Genomic DNA, 14,184 nt, shown 5'->3' with positions numbered 1-14,184 from the left:
ACACCCATAAAGAGTATTATCCTATTCAGTAGACTAGAATGTGGCAATAAAAACGCATATGGTATTTTACTTCAAATCGCAGTTGACAAGGCAATCCTACCTCAGATACTGTCTAGGCAGTAAATTCAGATTCAAATTCAGAAAACTTTAATGTCCTCAATGAGGCAATTCATTTTGCACTAATCACAATACATACAGATTAAAAATACGTATTTAAAAACAACATCAGAATAGCAAAGGATGATTACAAGCCAGTAGGCTGGATGAGTACAATTTCATACAAATGTTGATTATACTACATGTACAGGTTAATGTGCGATTAGTCCAACATCTGATTTAGTTGCATTATTGCATTCGGAATAAAGTCATTTCTGGTTTTTGGTTGTCTGTACTTGCGGCCAGATGGAAGCTAGGGGCTAGAATTCAAGGTGGAGGAGGTGGGAAGAGTCAAATGCAATTTAGTTTTCCTTCTGGGGGGCTCTGACTAGATAGAGAGATGACAGCTCTTGCTATTGCTGACCCAATGATTTTCCCTCAAAACCTGACTATCTTACTCAGCCGATTTTTCTGTGTGACCTTGACCTGTCCCAAACTAGCCCGTCAGGCAGTCAAGCTAGTGCCAGGGGGGTCAACACTGTGGACTAACTGATCCACAGAGGTCCAACTTACTCTAGTTCTGAGTCACTGGAGTAATACAGTCAATGTCCCCACTGATGACTGCAGTTGTTCAGTCCAGGATGGAGAAGGAGAATAGGCAGTTGTCTACTGTACATTAATTGGGAATGTGGCAGGTACAGCGTCATGTCAGGATGGCAGTGAGGGGCTGAGAGATCACCTGCCTAGGGGTGGCCTGGGAGTCTCAGGGATTGGTCAGGGGAGACTATAAAACAAATGTTGGGGTACCAAGGCTTCAGTTAACTTCAGTAGAACTCACTATTGACTTCAGCAAGAAATCAGGAAAATCAACAACACACAGGTGACTCAGGCAGGACTATATTGGGTTCTTCTATCTACTGAATGTATTAGAAAGGGAAAGTTTATATTGTACTGTTATGCTAGTAGGCCTATGGGGAATGTCTATTTTACCTATACTTTGTGATGAGGACTCTGATCATTTGAGATGCTCCTCTTTATATCAAAGAAGAGATGACGTTACATAGGCAAATAACTTCATCCCCCTGCCCTCTTTACTCCCTCCCATACTCCCCCTCCCCTCTTAACTCCCTCCCATACTCCCCCCTCCTGTCTTTACCCCTCCCATACCCCCCCTTCTTTACTCCCTCCCATTCTCCTCCCTCGCCTCTTTACTCCCTCCCATACTCTCTCCCTCCCCTTCTTTACCCCCTCCCATACTTCCCCCTCCCCTCTTTACTCCCTCCCATACCCCCCCTTCTTTATTCCCTCCCATACCCCCCTTCTTTACTCCCTCCCATACTTCCTCCCTCCCCTCTTTACTCCCTCCCATACTCCCCTCTCCCCTCTTTACTCCCTCCCATACTCCCATGCTCCCTCTTTACTCCCTCCCTCCCTTCTTAACTCCCTCCATACTCCCTCCCTCCCCTCTTTACTCCCTCCCATTATCCCCCTCCCATCTTTATTCCCTCCCATACTCCCTCCCTCCCTTGCCGTCCATGCCTCTATCTCGTAGCTTTTAGTGCTCCTCCAGTCATTGGGCTCTCTGGTGCCAGCAGGTGAAGAGGGGACCATGCTGGAGACAACCAGTGAGGATGAAGCATGGCACAATGCTTAGCAGAAGAGAGATCTCCCAAGGCTGGGTGTCTCTATATACAAAAGGCTTTTCTCAGCAGCAGGTCAGAAAGACAAACATAGCAACAAATAATATTCATGTTGTACTTGTATTATGTAATGTGTACTTGTAAGTGGTCCCACCACTATGCATATTAAAGAGGATCTTGATTTGAATTACTGTTAATGACTCTCTCTCTCTCTCTGTCTCTGTTTCTCTGTTTCTCTCTCATATTCTCTCCTGCTCACGATCTCTCTCTCTCTCTTAGAATGTCTCTTTCTCCTTCTCTCCCTCCATTCTTCCCTCCACCTCTTTATCTTTCCGTTGTCCAGAAAGTCTACAACAAAGTCTCAACCTGCTTTTCATTTTTTCCCTTTAAAAAAATAAATATTAACATATACAGACAAAAGACAACAGACAGACGCACACAAACATCAACGACATCCCACCCGCCTAGACCCACATGTTCCCACCGCATCTATCTCCAGTGCTTGTAAGATTCTATGCCGTATGGCCTCAAATGGTGCTATTCTGTTTTTCTCTATCGCCCACACATTTTCAATATCTAAATAATAATGCATTTGATTCTTCCACTGTCTTAACGATGAAGGATCATTTGATTCCCAGTTTTTAAGTAAATGGTTTTTTTTCAAAATGATTGACGAGAAAAGTATGGTCCAACCTATTGTGCATTTCATTGCACCTTCATATGCCGTGTCTTGAAATATGCAGATAGACGGATTAAAAGTACATTTACGTTGTAAAACTCCCGACAGACAACTTTCCACCTTCTAGCTCCGCCCATAACTTCTGGACTTTAAAGCAATCCCAGAAGCCATGAATTATTGAGTCATTGTTCATTTTACACTTAAGACATGACTCTGCCTTTGTGCTGTAGAATTGGTGAACTTTGTTTATTGTAAAATAAATGATATACAATAGTTTATACCGGATTACGCGTACATTTTCGTTAACTGTAATTTCATTAGTTATGTTCCAACACTCCCTCCATCTTGTGTCAATATCTGTTATTTTTTAGTCTTGGTTCCAATAGTTTATATCTGCTTTTCCAGTGGAGTGGATGGACTGTTTCCGGGGTTGATGGACTGCCTTGCAACACAATGAGATTATACCTCCATAACATTTACTAATTCATCGGATATTCGAAATATCTGCTTCTCAGAGCTACAGTAAACAGTAGGACTTATTTGCATGTACTCTACACTGAACCACATACCCTTATGATTGAAATAAAGACTAATGTAGATATTATATCATGTTCTTCTTACACCTCTTTTCAATTATTGTATTGTCACAGACGGTGCGGAATTGCATTTGGTAGTTCAATGTGTCATTGAATGTTGAAAAACAATTCAAATCTCTTTTAAAAACAGACATTTTTTTTAGGGACCAGACATCCAACCAAAAGCTTTTCCAAATAGAAGATTTTATTTCTGTTTAATATATAGCCATTTAGTTCTTCATCCTGGTCACGTTGCAACATCAAACAGTTCTGAATATTTTAAACATACAGGTATGACAGGGAAATATAGAAAACTGCATCAAAACTAAACAGTCCTCAACTCTACTGTAGAATATATCAACCTGTGGGATATCGATTCAGTCCATCACTGTCTGCGTGCAGCATCCGTGTATGTGTGCCTTCCTGTGTGCGTTCATGTGTGTGTGTGTGTGTGTGTGAATTTACAAATCTGTGTATGTGTATGCTTTTTCGTGTGCAATAGAGGGGTTGTGTCTCAGTACAAGCCCCATCTCTTTGTCATAATGTACGGTGGGAATGCATTTCTCTAAGGACGGTTGACTGTGTTAGACACAGTACTTCCAGAAACACTCTGAGTTGCCTCCTCTCTTTCTGAATGGCTTCCTGATGCCAAAGAAGCGACTGACGGGACTTAGGTGACTCTGTTTCTCCAGCAACACCTGAAACAGAGAGGAATTACAGCTGTAGTACTTCATGAGTCATCAAACGGGTGTTCCCAAAACAAAACATGATAGTATCTCAATATATGCTTCTTATCTTCTATTAGTTTAAAAACTCACATCTGTCTTCATCTGTCTTGGTAGTAGTCCAGCTGCACTGAGACCTGAGGGAGACGAAGGGTGAGTTGTAATATTTCTCTTGAATTGAAGTATCACAGTCTATACATTTGTGATGAAACTGTTTAGGCAGGGGTCCAACTAGTTTGTGTGATCTCACCATCTCTGCTGAGATCTCCAGACAGTAGGGATGAGTATCTGAGTCCAGGGCCAGACTGGGGGAGGTATGTCTGCTCAGAGAAAGACAGCTCGTCTGGACTACCTGCACCACCATCCTCCAGAGATACTGAGCACAGAGGAAAACACAATCAACACACAGTCAACACACAGTCAGCACACAGTCAGCACACATTCAACACACAGTCAATACACAGTCAACATACAGTCAACACACAGTCAGCACACAGTCAGCACACAGTCAATACACAGTCAACACACAGTCAGCACACAGTCAATACACAGTCAGCACACAGTCAGCACACAGTCAGCACACAGTCAATACACAGTCAGCACACAGTCAGCACACAGTCAGCACACAGTCAATACACAGTAATCTAGTCTAGATATACACTCTGGCTCTTCACTCTCCACTGAATAATTGATGATAAGGGTACAGTTGTGTTTATGTTAGTCCAACCATGATGATTAATGACTAATAACTAAGAAGCAGCGACACTTTGATGCCATTAAAAGTGAATGGAACATTGCCACCATAAGCAAACATCATATTCCACATTCAATACTAACACTGCTATAGTTCTCAGACACAATCAACCAGGTCTCAAAGCAATTATACCATCACAGAAGGTCACTGATTACAACCTGTTTGTAATCCTCAAGATTGAAGTTTAATTAAGACTCACACAGGCCTTAATTACATCTGTGACTATTGAACTACCCTGCCTAATAACCTCATAGTACAACAGCATAGTACAACAGCCGTTCCCAGCAGCTTGGCCTGTTGAGGAGTATGTTTATAAGGGTGGAGGATCTGGTACTCACCAGGACCCAGGTAGGACATCTCTGCAGAGTCTGTGATGGGATGGGCCAATAGCGAGCCTGAGGCTACCAGCAGGAAGGTCCATGATAGGAGCAGGTTACACATAATCTCCACGGGCTGGTTGTGTCTGGGTCTTCTGGGTGGGTGATGGGTCCTCCTGAGGTCTGGAGAGAGTGGTCTTCTTTCTGCTCTGTCCCCCAATAGGTTATATACCCCATCGACTGCCCCCACTCCACCTCACGTCCCCACTCCGTCCTTAGTGTCACCACAATAGGGTGACACTACCATAGGCCCATCTGATCTCACACTCTCTCTCTCTCTGTCTGATAAATCAACATCCAGTCACTCAGGTGAGTTATTGGGAACTATAAAAGGACCGTGGGTCTATGCGTCAGGGCCAAAGACCTATTTTACCATCCCGGTGGATTTATTGACTAGTTTTACTGAATCCGTAAATTGGATTTTCCCAGGTGTTCAGAACGCCCTCCTCTCATCTGCCTGTGGAGGGGGATCAGGTGGATAGACTAGGGCAGACAAATGGCTGTTTATTTTATTCATTAATCAACATGCTCTGTGACTTCACCTTCATCAAATGAACCGACTCAATGCGTGACTTGCAGGCTTTATGGAATAGCATTTAGCTCCTTAACCCCAGCTTCCTATCCAAACACAGGACTCATTGGTCGCTGCTCAATGCATTGAAAGCAGTTAGTGGGAGGTTATATAGGGGAGAGTGGGGTAAGGTGAGCGAATTTTTACATTCAGCATAACTCCATCAAGGGAAATATAGTACTCTTTCTAACAAAGATATCTACATATACAGTTGAAGTCTGAAGTTTACATACACTTAGGTTGGAGTCATTAAAACTCGTTTTTCAACCACTCCACAAATTTCTTGTTAACAAACTATAGTATCTATATCCACAGTAAAACGAGTCCAATATCGACATAACCTGAAAGGCCGCTCAGCAAGGAAGAAGCCACTGCTCCAAAACCGCCATAAAAAAGCCAGACTACGGTTTGCAACTGCACATGGGGACAAAGATTGTACTTTTTGGAGAAATGTCCTCTGGTCTGATGAAACAAAATAGAACTGTTTGGCCATAATGACCATTGTTATGTTTGGAGGAAAAAGGGGGAGGCTTGCAAGCCGAAGAACACCATCCCAACCGTGAAGCACAGGGGTGGTAGCATCATGTTGTGGGGGTGCTTTGCTGCAGGAGGGACTGGTGCACTTCACAAAATAGATTGCATCATGAGGAAGGATACATTTTGTGGATATATTGAAGCAACATCTCAAGACATCAGTCAGGAAGTTAAAGCTTGGTCGCAAATGGGTCTTCCAAATGGACAATGACCCCAAGCATACTTTCAAAGTTGTGGCAAAATGGCTTAAGGACAACAAAGTCAAGGTATTGGAGTGGCCATCACAAAGCCCTGACCCCAATCCTATAGAAAATGTGTGGGTAGAACTGAAAAAGCGTGTACAAGCAAGGAGGCCTACAAACCTGACTCAGTTACACCAGCTCTGTCAGGAGGAATGAGCCAAAATTCACCTAACTTATTGTGGGAAGCTTGTGGAAGGATACCCAAAACGTTTGACCCAAGTTAAACAATTTAAAGGCAATGCTACCAAATACTAATATGTAAACTTCTGACCCACTGGGAATGTGATGAAAGAAATAAATGCTGAAATAAATCATTCGCAATACTGTTATTCTGACATTTCACATTTTTAAAATAAAGTGGCGATCCTAACTGACCTAAAACAGGGAATTTTTACTAGGATTAAATGTCAGTAATTGTGAAAAACAGTTTAAATGTATTTGGCCAAGGTGCATGTAAACTTCCGATTTCAGGATGTTGTGTATTCCTGGAAGTAATCAGAATTCATGTAAACATAACAGTTTATAAAACATAGCTTGTCCGGGTATAGGGTACGTTTAGCCATGGGACAAGGTAAATTAAGCCTTCTACACATTTCTGTACTGAATGAAATATTACCACAATCACAATCACTTTTTTGTCTTTTAATAATTGTAATCATATTTTAACACTGGCTTAACACCAAAGAAACACTTTGTGCTTTTTTTAACACTTTGAACATAGTCCAGGCCGGTAGTTACGTCGTATGCCAGCGATAATGCCTTGCATTACGCCTGGGAAGAAAATTTACTCAACTTGCAATTGGCTCAACCATTGGCTCAACCTACCCCATGGCCATTGGCTCAACTTACAACTTGGCCATAGGCTCAACTTACCCCATGGCCATAGGCTCAACTTACCCCATGGCCATTGGCTCAACTCACCCCATGGCCATTGGCTCAACTTACCCCATGGCCATTGGCTCAACTCACCCCATGACCATTGGCTCAACTCACCCCATGACCATTGGCTCAACTCACCCCATGGCCATTGGCTCAACTCACCCCATGGCCATTGGCTCAACTCACCCCATGACCATTGGCTCAACTCACCCCATGACCATTGGCTCAACTTACCCCATGGCCATTGGCTCAACTCACCCCATGGCCATTGGCTCAACTCACCCCATGACCATTGGCTCAACTTACCCCATGGCCATTGGCTCAACTTACCCCATGACCATTGGCTCAACTTACCCCATGACCATTGGCTCAACTTACCCCATGACCATTGGCTCAACTCACCCCATGGCCATTGGCTCAACTCACCCCATGACCATTGGCTCAACTTACCCCATGACCATTGGCTCAACTTACCCCATGGCCATTGGCTCAACTTACCCCATGGCCATTGGCTCAACTCACCCCATGGCCATTGGCTCAACTCACCCCATGACCATTGGCTCAACTTACCCCATGGCCATTGGCTCAACTCACCCCATGGCCATTGGCTCAACTCACCCCATGGCCATTGGCTCAACTTACCCCATGACCATTGGCTCAACTCACCCCATGGCCATTGGCTCAACTTACCCCATGACCATTGGCTCAACTTACCCCATGACCATTGGCTCAACTCACCCCATGGCCATTGGCTCAACTCACCCCATGACCATTGGCTCAACTCACCCCATGGCCATTGGCTCAACTTACCCCATGACCATTGGCTCAACTCACCCCATGGCCATTGGCTCAACTTACCCCATGGCCATTGGCTCAACTCACCCCATGGCCATTGGCTCAACTTACTTAATTAGCCCACACAGGATGCACTTTCATGCTAGGTTTAAGACCTCATATTGAAGCGTATAGAGACCCCAACTGATTTATAGAACAATCTTAAAAGTATCTACTTTGGTTTAGATACACGAATCATGAAACCTCTTAACATAATGAATTCATTTAACTTGGTGAAAATGTGTTTTTTCGACCTAATTTACCTCTTTTTGGTATAATATTTGGTCAAATTATTCATTTTGTGTATGGTTTCCTAGAAACAAGGGTGGCTTAATTTACCCGTTTGGCTCAACCCACCCCACTGTCCACTACATGAGGATTGAGGTGTTTATGAATATCAGTCAATGTTACTCTCTTGGTGGAGGTGTCATGTTGTTGTCTCACATTGGATTATTTGGACTATTCATCAAGGGCCCGATTCAGATTTAGGAAATGAACGCCTTTCCTACAGGCACTTCTCAGTATTTTGGTATTCAGACTTATACAGGTGCACAACAAGCTCTTAAGAGTGGCTCCCTTACGCACACTGAGTATGTCACAATAAAACATCATTTTCTTCTTCTTTTTTTAACCGCTGAAAACCCTCCCACTTGCCTTCCAACAGATTTCCTCATGGAGTTTTCATTTAATGGGGTTTTCAGTACATTAATCAAAAGCCCCTTTAAATACAGTGTGTACCTTTAATTAGAATTTTCTCGAACAGACTCAATAATATATAGAGAGAACGGGTTCAGAAGAGCGTCTGCTAAATGACTAAAATGTAAATGTAATCAAGGAAAGAAAGCCATCAAAATATAGGCATATGCATATCTCCGTTTCAGCAGCAATTGGTAGATTCAAAAATTCTATAATCTTGTAGATTATTTATGGTTACGAACGTACACTGAACAAAAATATCAACGCAACATACAACAATTTCAAAGATCTGACTGAGCTACAGTTCATATAAGGAAATCAGTCAATAGAAATACATTTATTAGGCCCTAATCTATGGATTTCACGAATATATTGGTAACAGATACCTTAAAAAACGGTAGGGGCGTGGATCAGAAAACCAGTCAGTATCAGGTGTGACCACCATTTGCTTCATGCTGCGCAACAGATAGTGTTGATTGTGGCCTGTGGAATGTTGTCTCAATCCTCATCAATGGCTGTGCAAAGTTGCTGGATATTGGTGGGAACTGGGAAACGTTGTCGTACACGTCAATCCAGAGCATCCCACACATGCTCAATGGTTGACATGTCTGGTGAGTATGCAGGCTATGGAAGAACTGGGACACTTTCGGCATCCAGGAATTGTACACAGATTCTTGCAACATGGGGCCGTGCATTATCATGCTGAAACATGAGGTGAATGGCAGCAGATGAATGGCACAACAATGGGCCTCAGGATCTCATCTCCCATCTGCCCGGTACAGTTAAAACCGAAATTTATCTATGAAGAGCACATTACTCCAGCATTCCAGTGGCCGTCGAAGGTGAGCATTTGCCCACTGCAGTAAGGTCAAGGCCCCGGTGAGGATGACGAGCATGCAGATTAGCATCCCTGAGACGTTTCTGGCAGTTTGTGCAGAAATTATTCAGTTGTGCAAACCCACAGTTTCATCAGCTGTCCGGGTGGCTGGTCTCAGACGATCCCACAGGTGAAGAAGATTGAATGGAGGTCCTGGGCTGGCGTGGTTACACGTGGTCTGCGGTTGTGAGGCCGGTTGGACGTACTGCCAAATTCTCTAAAATTATGTTGGAAGCAGCTTATGGTAGAGAAATTAACATTCAATTCTCTGGCAACAGCTCTGGTGGACATTCCTGCAGTCAGCATGCCAATTGCACTCTCCCTCAAAACTTGAGACATCTGTGGCATTGTGTTGTGTGACAAAACTGCACATGTTAGAGTGGCCTTATATTGTCCCCAGAACAAGGTGCACCTGTGTAATGATCATGCTGTTTAATCAGCTTCTTGATATGCCACTGCAGTCAATGGTGGATTATCTTGGCAAATGAGAAATGCTCACTAACAAGGATGTAAACACATATGGAACATTTCTGGGATCGTTTATTTCAACTCATGAAACAAATCTTAACATGTTGCGTTTATATTTTTGTTCAGTGTATTTAGGAATCTACCTACTTCATAAAAAACAGGTTTGGAGAGCCTTTACACACAGAATATACTGGTGAATCAACAACACAGTGATTTGATTAATCCTGAAAGTTGCCATTCAGTTGATCAATCCATTAATTATTAGAAGGGGAGAAAACTGCAACAATAAGTGTTGACCAATATTCCTATAAAATGTTAATCTTCCCTAATCCTAACTGATCATAGAACTGATATGCCAACGGTCCAGTCCAGTTGACTGCCAGGCTTTGTTTTTGTGGGTGAATTGTGTACAGGTGAATATATTGGTAAAAGTCACCTTGTCCTAGAGAGATTCACACGGTTATCAAAACATCACGCCAGGGTAAACCTACACGAAACACAGCCCTTATTTTAGGTGGGAGCTACATGTCCCAAATTATTGAACAACTTGTAATATGTTAAATATTATCCACTATTGCTAGCAACCCTCAGGATCAACCACATGCACGTGACAGAGGCAAGAACGGGAACAATTGAATGTAATGGAATGTAGACTACAAATTGAAGGGCACTAACACTAAAGTGAGAGTTAAAAATGTGTGTGGGTATTAATGATGGTGGCTATCAATAGTGGCTAATATTTAACATGATACAAATTGTTTTAAAAAATTTGTGAAATGAAAACATTATAGAGTGCACAAAGGTCAAATTTGGCTCAACTGTCACTCTGCACAGTTTTGGCTTGTCGTCTAATTTGGCTTGCATCTCCAAGATTCATCCCTTTAATATAGGGCCATACAATTTAGATTCTGCATAAAGGCACAGCATTTAATATTTCACTCTGGAAACGGACCTACCTGTCATGGTTATAGGCTTCAATTTGCTGCCATATGACTGGTTTCACATTTGTCTCCAGCGATCATAAGGTAAAATGTATCTATAACAATTGTCATTTATTTACTATCCCCCTATGCAAACTGATTACTCATTTACCTAACTCTTATCAATAGCTCTTATGGAGAAGGGTGTTATTTCTATCTGAAAATAAGATGTTTTTCCACTTGAAACCGAGAGGTTGCTCGACTTTATTTATAGTATCCTCGCGCAGGTGGTGGAATAGAGCTCCACAGTGGAGGTGTCATAATACCCATAAAACCTAGCAGAGAAACAGGGAAATGGTTAGGGAGAAAAGTGCATTAAAAGGGAATTAAGTTCTATTTACATGCGCGTAACTGAGGTCTGAATTCCCCCTGAGTTGCACTGGGGCTGGTGTTAAAATGTATGCAAACTTCTCTTAAAGTAAATCACATTTAACACATACAGTATAACACATAAAAAAATCTTTATATTCATTTTGATATTTATACTACAATACAATATCTGACTGAAATGTCCTACAGGTGTAGGATCTTAATTTGAGCCAGTTTGCTAGAGCAGGAAAAGAAATCCTGCAGCAACAGGAAATGTGGATTATAATTAATGGACATTTTTGTAGGGGTTGATAGATTTTTTGTAAGGGAAAATCAAGTCTGAAATTTCATAGTGGAAATGACAAACTTCAGAAGCCTTATTAAACCCCACTTATCCTGCAACAGGGTGATGAAATTAAGATCGTACTACATCAGAAGAAAATGAGAATCAAAGTTATGGAGATACAGTGCCTTCAGAAATTATTCACACCCCTTGACTTTTTCCACATTTTGTTGCATTACAGTCTGAATTTAAAATTGATTACATTTAGATTTTGTCACTGGTCTACACACAATATCCCATAATGTCAAAGTGGAATTATGTTTTTAGACATTTTTACAAATTAATAAAAAATGAAAAGCTGAAATGTCTTGAGTCAATAAGTATTCAACCCCTTTGTTATGGCAAGCCTAAATAAGTTCAGGAGTAAAAATTTGCTTAGCAAGTCTTTTGAATGACTACCTCATCTCTGTACCCCCCAGATACAATGAATTATCTGTAAGGTCCCTCAGTCGAGCAGTGAATTTCAAACACTGATTCAACCACAAAGACCAGGGAGGTTTTCCAATGCCTCGCAAAGAAGGACACCTATTGGTAGATAAAAAATACATATAAAAAAGCAGACATTGAATATCCCTTTGAGCATGGTGAATTAATTACACGTTGGATGGTATATCAATACACCCAATCACTACAAAGATACAGGCGTCCTTCCTAAGCCAGTTGCTGGAGAGGAAGGAAACTGCTCAGGGATTTCACCACGAGGCCAATGGTGAATGTAAAACAGTTACAGAGTTGAATGGCTGTGATAGGAGAAAACTGAGGATGGATCAACAACATTGTAGTTACTCAACAATACTAACCTACATGCCAGAGTGAAAAGAAGGAAGCCTATATAGAATAAAAATATTCCAAAACATGCATCCTGTTTGCAATAAGGTACTAAAGTAATACTGCAAAAAAATGTGGCAAAGAAATTAACTTTAAGTCCTGAATAGAAAGCATTATGTTTGGGGCAAATCCAACACAACACATCACTGAGTACCACTCTTCATAGCATGGTGGTGGCTGCACCATGTTATGGGTATGCTGCTTGTCATCGGCAAGTACTAAAATAGTTAGGATCAAAATAAATGGAATAGAGCTAAGCACAGGCAAAATTCTTGAGGAAAACCTGGTTCAGTCTGATTTCCAACAGACACTGGGAGACAAATTCACCTTTCAGCAGGACAATAACTTAAAACACAAGGTCAGATATACAGTGGAGTTTCTTAACAAGACGACATTGAATGTTCCTCAGTGGCCTAGTTACAGTTTGAAAATCTATGGCAAGACTTGAAAATGGCTGTCTAGCAATAATCAACAACCAACTTGTGCAAAGCTCCTAGAAACTTACTCATAAAGACACACAGCTGTAATCACTGCCAAAGCTGATTCTAACATGTATTGACTCAGGGGTGTGAATACATATGTAAATTAGATATTTCTGTATTTCATTTTCAATAAATTGTCAAAAATTTCTAAAAACAGGCCTCTTGTAGGGTATTGTGTGTATATGGATGAGAAAAAAAGTCAATTTTATCCATTTTGAATTCAGGCTGTAACACTACAAAATCTGGAATAAGTCAAGGGTATGAATACTTTCTGAAGGCACTGTATGCCTATAAAGGATTTTATACGCCTCCAGAAGGCCCATTGGCCCAGATGACATTTGAATTCAGTTTAAGTCAGAGCAGGGTTTGCCATGGGTCATTTAATCAGTTTGATTGATTCTCAAACTGTTCAATGGCCTTCTTCTGGCAGGATGTTATATTTGGGCTTTCACTTTTGCCTAGTCCTGCAATAAACCCTTTTTTATGTGTGCGTCAATACCAAATAGGCCTAGACACTGGCAGACGTAGCCATTGGCTGAGACGCTGGAGAGACAGGTGGGGGTGTGTTCATTAGAAGGTAACATTTTCCAACAAACGTACTGACGTACGTCCTCATTTTTAAATGTTTTATTAGAGGTCTCTGACGTCAGTCCCCTGGCCTCTCGTATGATAATGAGGGTGACGGAAGCAACCGGTGACATTTACTTTACTGTTGGAAGGCCAAACAATTTGTTTGTTGGTGATTTACAGACTGTATATGTCAATGGCCATCTAATTAATCTCAGTTTTATTGCCATTCAAAGAGCATGTTTTAATAAAGTCTATTTAGTTTTTAATTGGAATGATAGTGTCCCATTGCAATAGGCTCAGACGATGGTCTCAATTTTGACCTGAGGAATATTTAAGGACTTTGCAGCAACAGAGCAAATTTAAAAGAGATTTAAAAGTTGAATGTTGTATAGAGTAGAGAGGTCTATAGCATGCATAAAGGAGTACAACGTGATATCCAGAGATGGCTGATGATGGTGTGAGAAACAGATGAGAAATGGTGGGAGGAAAGGCTGACACACACCACCAAAATAATTGTCTCCTTTATTTTCTATAAGGATATGGCACATTACCTGGTGGGATTCAAATGGAGGCTGGTAATGGATACTATCAAATGTTAGAATATAGCCAATAGATCCCCTTGACACATTGCATTTATAAAGAATGCACATTCATGTTTGATGTATAACACTCCCTACACGTTGCTAAACAGTTCCCTAAATGTTGCAGTGTGGCTGACTTTTGAC

General features: G+C 41.6%; 1 protein-coding gene across 1 annotated transcript; it reads right to left on the bottom strand.

Annotated features, from left to right (window-relative positions):
• Positions 1–3,161: 3,161 nt before the first annotated feature.
• LOC115168825 (urotensin-2) lies at positions 3,162–4,968 on the bottom strand. Its single transcript, XM_029724374.1, has 4 exons — positions 4,808–4,968; positions 3,966–4,091; positions 3,809–3,852; positions 3,162–3,688 (listed from the first exon to the last, which is right to left on the bottom strand). The coding sequence occupies exons 1-4, from the start codon at positions 4,908–4,910 to the stop codon at positions 3,575–3,577; spliced, it is 387 nt and encodes a 128-aa protein (XP_029580234.1). The 5' UTR covers positions 4,911–4,968; the 3' UTR covers positions 3,162–3,574.
• Positions 4,969–14,184: the final 9,216 nt, after the last annotated feature.

The sequence above is a fragment of the Salmo trutta genome, chromosome 30 (assembly GCF_901001165.1).
Source record: "Salmo trutta chromosome 30, fSalTru1.1, whole genome shotgun sequence".
Lineage (NCBI taxonomy): Eukaryota > Metazoa > Chordata > Actinopteri > Salmoniformes > Salmonidae > Salmo > Salmo trutta.
This window is presented reverse-complemented; position numbering and strand designations above follow the sequence as displayed.